The 10,847-nt window shown below is 39.1% G+C and overlaps 1 protein-coding gene across 1 annotated transcript; it reads right to left on the bottom strand.

Moving 5' to 3' along the window:
- LOC143034847 (uncharacterized) lies at positions 1–1,754 on the bottom strand. Its single transcript, XM_076201191.1, has 2 exons — positions 1,704–1,754; positions 1–786 (listed from the first exon to the last, which is right to left on the bottom strand). Exons 1-2 carry the CDS (start codon positions 1,752–1,754, stop codon positions 1–3), a joined length of 837 nt encoding a protein of 278 aa, XP_076057306.1.
- Positions 1,755–10,847: the final 9,093 nt, after the last annotated feature.

The raw sequence follows: 10,847 nt of genomic DNA, 5'->3' as shown, positions 1-10,847 counted from the left end.
CTACATTCTATTTGTTTGCCAAGGGACAGCCCCTTCCTCTAGAAAATAGGACAGAAATTGATTACGCACTTCTTTTGCATCTTGTGAAGAATTTCTTGCATGACCTCTTTGTAACTCAACCATGGTGGCCTCAGGGGGCGTTCTGCCTTGGGATTCGCAATCTAGATCCTCTTGAGGGAGATAAGTACTGCAACATTTGCGTCTTAAGTAGTTATGCAAGACGCAACAAGTTAGGACAACCTTTTCGATGCTCTTAATGTTCAAATTTATTGGCTTTGAAAAGATTCCGAATCGCGAACTCATTATGCCGAAAACATTTTCGATTACTCGCCGTGCTCTGGATAATCTGTAGCTGAAAAAACGGCGTTCTTGTGTTAGCTCCTTTGCAGCAAAAGGCTTGAGAAAATCTGTCCTCAAAGCGAATGCCTCGTCTCCAATGAAAACATAAGGTAGACTTTTTGAGCTATTAGCTGGAGCACTTGGTTGTGGTAGATTAAGTTTTCCAGCAGCAAGCCGTTCACCAAATTTGGTATTTTCTAACACTCCGCCATCAGATACACGACCATTGGTCCCAACATCGCACATCAGAAATTCATAGCTTGCATTTGCAAGGCCTAATAATACAATACTATTAAAGCCTTTATAGTTCCAGTAGAATGAACCAGAACCAGTTGGAGGAATGATTGATATGTGCTTGCCATCTAGGGATCCACAGCAGTTTGCAAAGTTCCATCTGTGTTCGAATTCATTGCTAATTGCCTTCCATTCCTCTTCAGTCCTGGGAAGCTGAAAAAAAGACAATCTATTATAATTTTTTCGTCCAAAATTAGACCAAAAACAGGTTTTAACCCTTGAAGGTAGTAAGAGCACATTCGGAGCTACTCAAGACCTAAAACAGGCTTTAACCTTTAAGCTAAAATCATTTAATTCATCCAGATTTATCCAAAATCACCGAAAATGGATCCTATAGGCATTTTCCCGATCCTATAAAGTTTATTATTCAATAATTTAAAATAAAAATTATTGTTGATAGAAGGTAAAACAAGAAACACATAAGGTTGATTTTTGTGATCATGTGTGCCCATTTTACTATATATACAAGTCAAAAGAAAACTTTATTTGCAATGCTCTGCTGGATTATTTCGGATATTTTAAGCTATGAATAACGTTAGGTTAGGTTGTTATGTTACATGGAAAGTGCATTCTTGCAAATTGACTTACAAAGACCCATTTTAGGTACTTAAAGCAAGAAAAAAAAATTCTATGTGAGCCAAGGTAATAAATTACCTTTTAATAATCTAGTCAATAAAATTGAATATTAATCTTTACCTTTATATAATCCTTCTTAAGAACATTATAAATTGCATCACAGGTCTCAGGAATTATTCTTCCTAGTGCTTGGGGCGATATGAGTGAAGAAAATTTGAGGTCTTCATATGACCTCCGTTGCTAGGAATCGTAATGTACATACGAGACGTTCATGAGGTGTAATAACCTTCCTCATCATCGTATCCTGTTTTTTTATGATTGGTGTTACCAAGGACAGAAGTTCTAAAAATGTAGATTCATCCATTCTTAAATAGTTAATATAGTCTTTAGGCTCTAGTCTCAGTTCCTCCAATAATTGATTATGGGATAGCTTGTTTCTTTTTTGAAGCCAAGACTTACACCACTTTGACTTTTTTTTTGCACTTTCTATCTGCCTTTAAAAGAACAGCAATATTAAACAGATCGTCAGAGTCGAGATCAGACATCTTATCACAATAGAACTGCGGATCAACTGCGAAAAATTGGACAATTGGTTGTTGCAGTGAGTGGCGAAGCCGCCAACCACAACTCCAACCCCGACCATGTTCGAAATCTGGGTTGGGGTTGAAAATCGTTGTCGTGAATGGGGCCCTTTAAGATTCACTACACTGGTCTGTGGAGAGACCATAGCGATATAATACGTCTGGAGGACCTTGTGTTCGACACCCAGTCGAGGTCTCAGCATGGCTCTAAGGAAATTTCATCTCGTCTTCGTGGCTTCTTGGAAGTACCTGACCTCCGGAGCGAAGAAGAGCCTGGCGTTGATCCAGATACCCAAGTATTAATAGTTGGGTACCTAGGGGTGGATGTCGCCTTGAAGAGTATAATGGGGGCGTTAATTTTGTTATCAGACCCATTGCTCGGCCATCGAGATCTTCAGTCTAAGCCATTCACATTCCTGGGAGAGGCGACTGAGTGCTTGCTGGGCCCTGTGAAGGAGAAAGCTGCCCCCAGTTACCACCATCACGAGATCGTCCATATAATAGAGGAGGCAAGCATCCTACCCGAGTACATGGGGAGCCAGGTTTGCCATGAGCACGTTGAAGAGAGTAGGACTAAGAATGCCCATCTGCAGGGTCCCATTTTCCATCCAGTGGTATGAGGATAGGTGTCCCTGGAAGCGTACTCTCTCCACGCTGTCCACAAGGTAGTCTGCAACCCAAGACAGGAGTCTTGGAACCCTTTGGCAGTCAAGAGTGCAAGAATGGCAGGAGCACTTGCTAAATCAAATGCTTTTTCCAAATCCAGAAACACCACAATGGTGGGCCAACTACTGACCAGGCCAAGAAGGGTTGCCACATAGTCAGTTGCTGCCACTCCCTTTATAAAATCACACATATTATGATGGAAAGGTCTCATCCACCACAGGAGACAATTGAGGACCATCCACTCAGCAGTCTTGCCAATGTGTGGGAGATAGACCTGTAGCTGTGTGGATCCCTGGGCTTAGAATTCAGCACCACAGCCTCTTTCTTCCATTCTGCAGGGAGTTGCCCCACCTCCCAGGAAGTATTGCCAGCTGGTCCCAGTTACTTCAGGAAGGAGTAAGGTATCCCATCATTACTCTGAGCAGTATCCTTGCAAGCTTGACAAAGCTCCTAGAGTATAACAGGACAGTCCATTGGGGTAGCTTGTACCATGGCAGTGTTGACCACATCCTCTCTATCCTGTTGGAGGAGGCACTTCTCCAACCTGAGAGGGAGGGGGAGTTGGGTAAAGTAATGGCAGTGCGTCTGATGTTTGGGCTCCGGGTAAGTGGGAGATTGCACCTGTTGCCAACCACAGTTTCCTCTTGAGGACATAGAGTGGTGGTTTGGACAGAGAAAGTTGTACATCATTCCAACCACTTTTCTTCCCAGACCCTGTATGTGACAACCCACACATGCATAATGGCAGAGCACAGGAGACCCTGTGCCTCAATGAATGGATGGTTGGGTCCTTCCAACTCAGCTGCATTTGGCGCCGAGTTATTGTACATATGCGATTTTGAACACCAGTAGCTGTGGGTCACAAGTCCAGCACGTGATTGAAGATCTTGGTAAATCACATACATACACTGTCATCTTTGTGTAGACCATGTGATATTTCAGAATTTTTTTATGTTTACCCCATTTTCACAGAAGCTCTCAAAGCTTTGGATTTTGTTCCTTATGCTATTGTGTAGTATGTTTAATGCTTTTGAATCTTGCCTACCTCTTCTGGGTTATTTTTCCTCCAATCACCAACTCATCAGTGGTATCACCCACCTCCAGAACTTTTTCCACCATAAAATTACTATGGTATAATATCTTGTTCTCTCAGATACATAGAATCTCATTTGATATGCTGCAAGAAAATTATTTTTCTTCAGCATATCAGATTTCTTTCTGAAAGATGTAGGCTGCAAATCTGCTCTAACAGTCAGAGGGAAAATATCCCAGTGTATTTACCTAATTGTAGTATACAGGAAAGGAGCAATGCTTATTGGGTTCTGTCTCCTGTTCTCTAACTTTCTAACATACCTAGACTCAAATTCATGTATAGTTCCAACTTAATCTATATCTCTGTAATAATGCCTGTATGTACATGTAATAAGTATGTATGAGAAAAAAATTGACACAGCCCAAAGGGATTTCTCTCCGTCCTCTCCTTTTCTGCATGGGGGGCCGGAGAGGGGGGGGTCGCTGAATTTATGAACCAGCCTTGTTGTGGATGTGCTGTGTCTTGCAACACTGATTCTGACCCAGAGCAGTGGACAGGATGCAGGGATGACCCGTCATCTAGGAGGTGCCAAGATGGGAGGGAGGGAGGAGGGTGGAGGGGAGTGGATATGGGAAATGGAATGGGTGGGAGTGGTTTCTATGTCTTTTTCTTTTTGGCTGCCCCCCCATGTAGGGGGAAAGAGCCTTTGGTATATGTATGTATGTAATAATGCCTGTATGTAGAAGGTTGAACAGAGGACTGCAAGGGTTTCCAGTTATTGCAATTCAAAACTACAATTGTTAATCTGTAAGTCAACGGGTCAACTTTGCTAATTTTCAAAAACTGTACACAGTAATTCACATGATGTTTTATCTGATAAATTAATGAGGGAATATGCACAGTATATTGCAATTCCCCCTCTGCATTTTCAACATTTACTTGGAACAAAGATGTGATTATTGCTGGAGTAAGTCTAAAATCAATACAAGCAAGTTCAAATATATTTATCAAATATACACTCATTAATTTGTACTTTTCGTAATTCTTTCCCTAATGAAAATAGAATAAAATAATAGTGGCAAAAATTATATACATATATATATAATATGTATATGTGTATATATATATATATATATATATATATATATGAAAAATTAGGTGGTGGGAGTAAAATGAAGATGATTTAGGAATTGATTTATTCTAACATAGGTCTTCTTCAGAGAGATGTACAGAAAGTTTTTACATGGGTTACAATTTATATCACTCCTAACTCATATAAAAAATTAATGTATATCTCTCTGAAGAAGACCAAGTTGGTCGAACTGTTGGAGTAAATAAATTCCTAGATCGTCTTCATTTTACTCTCACCACCCAATCCCTCATTTGTTCTTTCTTCTCCAAATATATATATAAAAATAGATAAAATATATATATAAATATATATGTAAAAATATATACATAAAAATATATAAAAGCTGGAAAGATTCCATATTCACTGCCTCCAACAAATCCTGGGGATCCACTGGTGGGATAAAATCCCCCACACAGCGATAAGGCAGCGTATGAATATACCTTGCCTCGAAGAAATCCTCATACAAAGGCACCTCCGTTGGACTGGCCACATCATCTGCCAACCCAATAGACTACCCTGTATTGTTACTTATGGGGAACTTTACAATGGGCAACGTACCATTGGCAGGCCCAAAAAGAGAATTAAAGATCACACTAAGGACTCTCTTAAGAAATTCAACATCAACCCAGCAGCCCTCGAAAGGGAAGCATCTGACAGGAAACAATGGAGATCTACTTTGCAAAGAGGGGCATATTATTTTAGAGACGACTACGAGAAAAAGGCTGAAGCTTGCAGAGCCAGACGCCACACACAGCAGCGTCCACATCTCAAGCAGCACGTGTGTGACCAAGGTGGAAGGAGTTGTGTCTCTATGGCTGGCCTCAGGAGCCACCAAAGATCCCATTTAAAAAAGAAAAGAAAAAAAAAAAAACAATAACTAATAACTAATATATATATACTGTATATATATACATATATATAGATATAATCACTTCATGCAAACTTGAATGCATTGTACACATACAATCCCTCTGAACAAACCTTATTACAAGATACACTTGTTTGGAACTGGTTTAGCATTGCATGCCCCAGTTAACCAAGACTTATTCTAACTAGTTAACAGATAAATTCACTGGAGCCATTTCATGCCAACAGAACTGGTACATCTGATAAAAGCAAACTTAATCTTTTATGAAAAATGAGGAAGGGGGTATAATGACTATCCATGGGTATTTACTGGTAGCATTTTCTTTTTAATGGAAGACAAACAGGAGAGCTGGCACTCATGATATGTCATTAAATAACCACAAAATATGTCATTTGTGGTAGGCACTTGCTAGCATTCACAGGTGCTTTACATTTAAAAATTCTTTTCTTGATAGTCACCATAACTCACAATCACTTCAGTGTTAACGTGGAAAATCTAATCAAGATGTATTGGAATACATGAATGGGGTGCAATTACAGGAAGGCAATCCCCTAACTAATGAAATTTTCCTATAATTTCTGTACATTAAAGGGTTACATTCATTAGTGAAACATTTCCTTGAATTACGTAACATTTTTTCTAGTCCACAACAGTGACATGGTGACTTTCAACAATGGATTTTTCAAACAATAAAAATACATTTAATGAATGGAAACCCTCGTCATGAATTACATACAGACAAAATCTTGTACTACCTGATAAAGGAGACCTAAATCATTCTAAATGGATGAGCAAAATAAAAAATACTTTGGTTATTGGTCCTCACCAGTATGCATTTATGCTCCACATAATAGAATTTTATATGGAAGTGTTTATCAAAATATGGCTGCAAGCAGTAAACAAATCCTTTATCCAAATGACAATTATTACAGATTTTGTCACAGTTAATGCCAGAACATTTTATTCTGCTTAGGAAAAACAGAACAAAATAAGTCTCTTGATTAGTCAAGATCACATCCTGTTCAAATTATGTTTTTATGCTGGCCAAAACCCCATCATGTTCCATTTATCTATCTCTTGAATTAAAATTGTCTAGCATTAATAATAATCAAATCTGCATGAAGCACCACTGTTGTGAAGGAGTTAAAACTCCCGTAAGAACACCAAGACTCCGCTTGGTTTTAGACATGAACAGAATAACATTAGCAAGAACAAAAACATAGCATACCAATGCACTCTAGGTTAAATACATGCCCTCCATGATCCAATACAATAATTCAATTTACACGTTTAAGGAGCAGTTTTTTCCCCTAAACAAGCAAAATGTTGTGTGTAAATCTGAATTACCACAGAACTTCACTTATTTTCGCCCATAACCTGGACCATCTCTTCATCCTCTACCTCACGTTTTACTTCAATATACACATTTAAGTTTTCTGGTTGGTCTAGTTCTTTTTTAACTCTATCCAAATCTAATAAATCCCACTCCTGTGCTACGAAATGCATATCCTCATCATCTTTCAGGTTGTCTACTTCATTGTACATTCTTGAAGACATTTCCGAATCTCCCGAGGACCACCTTTCCCGTGAGTACCTCCCAGGATCCTGTGCCACGTCCATATACACCTCCACAAAATTATCATGTTTCCTTGAAAAACAAGTTTCACTGGTTTTTTGCTTCAGTGTCTCACTTTTACGGGGCCTTCCTCGCTTTCGTTTTGGTACAACATTTTGTTCCTCTTTTTTTCCATCGTCAGAATCTACCCATAAGTATTCTTCTTCCCTTGCTCCAGTTAGATTATCTTCTCCACTGACCTGAAGTGAAATAATGATTCATCAGAATTAGTAAGAATATGCAAGCTTGCTGGGTCACCTTCAACTGACTTCTGATTGGTATAACAGTGAGGTAGATGTGGATTTACACAACCAAATGAATCAAGTCTATGTGATGAAGGACACTCTTGAAGCTAGATTTATTTATTTGACAACTAAGATAAAAATCCATAAAACGGGACTTCCCACTGCACTTATGTCCCTGAATTTATGACCCAATTGGGGATGACCCTTTACATAACTGAAAATAAGTTGATGTACCACAATAAGTACAAGACTCAACTTGTTAGTGGTTATTGGCCAGGTGGGTTTCCATCACTGTTACCTCAATCAATCTGTTGCCCTAGGTCTCTCTTACAAGAGACCCACAGCTCCCAGACAGGCTCATAAGTCACTGGGGGATGAAACATTGTGCTGTCTATGGGACAATGTACATCAGCATGGGATGAGGTGCTCAGTGTGTAATGGCTGCATCTAGGGCAATTCATGCAAGCATACTAGTGTGGTTTATACTTTGCCATTACAATTCATTTTAATTTCCTAGTTACTCAATGATTATTAAGTAAATAAGTAAATAAACAAATATATACATATACCAATGGCTTTTTCCCTCCTCCATGACAGGTAGCCACAGTCAAAGGCATAAATCCACTCCCACCCACTTCATCCCCATACACTTCACTCCTATCCATCACCCCTCCCTCCCTCTTTTCTTGGCTCCTCCTGGATGACGGGTCATCCCTGCATCTAACCTGCTGCCCTGGGTCAGAAGCAATGTAGCAAGACACAGGACATCCACAGCAAGGCCGCTTCATTAAATCAGCACCTTCCCCCCTCATGCAGAAAAAGAGAAGATGGGGGGAAATCCCTTTGGGCTGCATCAAAATATTATTGACACATACTCCTTCACCCCCCCCACCCACTCCCTTCCATGCATCACAGCATCATCCATACACAACCTTTCTCCATTCACCCCTAGCTTCTGTCCTCTCCCATCCTTCTTCAACAGACAGTCCCCTCTTTCCCAATGTTTCTTTTACCCCATCCATCCATAATCATCCTTGGTCGCCCCCTCATGTTCACTCCTTCCATACCTCTTTTACAAATCTTTCTTCACTCATTCTTTCCATGTGTCCAAACCATCCCAATAATCTTTCTTCAACCCTATTTCCCAACTCCCTTTCCACCCCGTCCTCCTCCTCACCTCCTCGTTTCTCACTCTATTCAGCCTAGTAACCCCTACCATACTTCTCAGGCATTTCATCTGAGACACATTTAAACTCTTCCTCTATTATGTTCCATGTTCCTACTCCATGTAGTGCTGTTGGCACACTCACTCCTTCAAATAAACAAATAAAATAAAATAAACAAATGCTATCTTTCATACTTACCGAACCACAATCAGAATCCCTGTATGCACTGACATAATCTGGCCCAGTTATAAAAGTGCCTTTCTTTTTACGGACAGGACGTACTTTCCGCTCTGGTACCTGTGAAAATGAGACATAAAAAGTGTCAACTCCTCAACCAAGTTTAGTAAGAGCTTACCAAATTCCCTCAGCACATTGGACTTTGTCCATTGCTCCCAAAATCCATTAAATGGAGGTTTGTTACATCAAGGACTTAGTGTTCTGCATTCCCACTCACTTTTACCATCCATGCTAAATGAGGAAATATATCAATCCTCATCTATTCTGATATCCCACCATTAGCACATTTATTCCATTCTCCTTACCAAACTACTGCAACTGTCTTTACATCAACATAACTGACATTTTGAAACAGCACAAGTACACATAATAACAGGATATTCCCACATTGCACATAGTCACTTCATGACTGAGCATGATCCTCCTACTATAAATCATTGTAAAAGGCTCCCCTCACAATATTACACATATTACCAGAATGCACAATTTAGACATCACCATGCCACAACTACATACCATATACCCTCTTAAACAGCCCTGATTCTTCACAAAATCCTGGACACCAATACCATATGCAATTGGCAGTTGCTGACAAATCTATCATAAGAAACACCATGTGTCGATAAAGGTGTAACAAGTGAAACGCTGCACTAATAAAAGTTCCATCTTCACAAATACCTTTACTCTCCACAACCTCATACAAAAAACATAACTCTTAAGCAAACTATGAATATCAACTAACTAAACCAACATATGAAATATTAAAATAATACAGTTTGCTGGTTATGGCATTAATATGGTTAAATTTTTTCTTATGAATCTACTGACCCTCAAGTACCAAGAACCCCTAAATTCCAATGATATTACATTAAAATAGTGTAAACATTTGGTCTGATACTGATTTTGGGCCACTGCACCCCTTAGGAAAGGTATCAGCAAATTTGTTGACATCTAATTCTACCCCCTTGATTTTGCAGTAGTATGAAATTAGTTCAAATCAGATTGATAGCATTGTGTACCTTCATTCAGTCCAGTTACAATATTATCCAATGTATATTTCTAAATCAACAGCATAGACCATGTATTACATAAGGGTATAAGCATTAGTGGTGATATGTGAGGAAAAAAGAAAATAGAAGTAAAATATACAAATATAAAAATAAATAGAATTATAACATGCATTTCTGGCATAATGTGACTCTTTAGCGCTAGTAGGTGCGCTTCCTTCTACAGCCGCCCTTTAGGCCGTGGGGCATACCATTAAAAAGAGGCCTAGAAATAAAGTTTCGTTTGACATCCTAGCGAACTACCTGAAAACACTTGATATTGGGTAATTTTGGGGTGCTCTGTTTGAAAATAGGGTTTTCCGGGCCGTAAAGTTGCACATTAACCCTCTACAGACCAAAACATGCTGTAAAAGGTAAAATTCCTTAAACTGGTCAAAATATCGTTAAAATGCAAATTAAAACATTGCAAATGTTTATAGCCTGTTGGAGTATGGGTAATGTACCCACATGATAGTTATCTTCTGAAAAAAATAAACTGCATTAACCCTACATGGGCCAAAGTCAGATATTGAGATAATAATCAATGTTAAACTATAGAATGTCTGTAAAAAGAATGTAAGAATAATTCATTAAAATAACAACTGTATCATATTATTTAGGACAGGCCTTTCTGAATGTTTCACTGAAATTAACTTAACATTAACCCTCTTGACACCATATCAAAAAGATAAAAATATGATGTGTGCATCCATGCAGCCAAGCCATGCCATTCCATTCAAAATCACTCGATGTCATGCCATTCAAGACTATCAGATGCAGTTATTTCAATCTATTTCCTAACATGCATCAATGAATGTGATGACTTAAACCATCTCACCTTTTTGCAAATCCCCAGTGCTAGATGTTTTGGGATGTCTTTTTTTTCCTTGGAGGCAAGATACACAATATCCTGTGCTATTGAGTAAATTTTGCATTGCACATCAGAGTCTGGGATTGGAATATACCCCTGCATCTGGACATCATCAGTTTCACCAACAACCCACGCCAAGAAATTATGTAGTTCTGCTGGGACGAACTTCTTGACTGCC

Source organism: Oratosquilla oratoria, chromosome 18, assembly GCF_046742065.1.
Source record: "Oratosquilla oratoria isolate Oo_2021 chromosome 18, ASM4674206v1, whole genome shotgun sequence".
Classification (NCBI taxonomy): Eukaryota; Metazoa; Arthropoda; class Malacostraca; order Stomatopoda; family Squillidae; genus Oratosquilla; species Oratosquilla oratoria.
This window is presented reverse-complemented; position numbering and strand designations above follow the sequence as displayed.

Coding starts and splice junctions, on each gene's coding strand:
- LOC143034847 (XM_076201191.1), bottom strand. CDS start 1,754: ATGTCTGATCTCGACTCTGACGATCTGTTTAATATTGCTGTTCTTTTA. Junction 787..1,703: donor ATATTGCTGTTCTTTTAAAG/GCAGATAGAAAG, acceptor TCTTTTTTTCAG/CTTCCCAGGACTGAAGAGGA.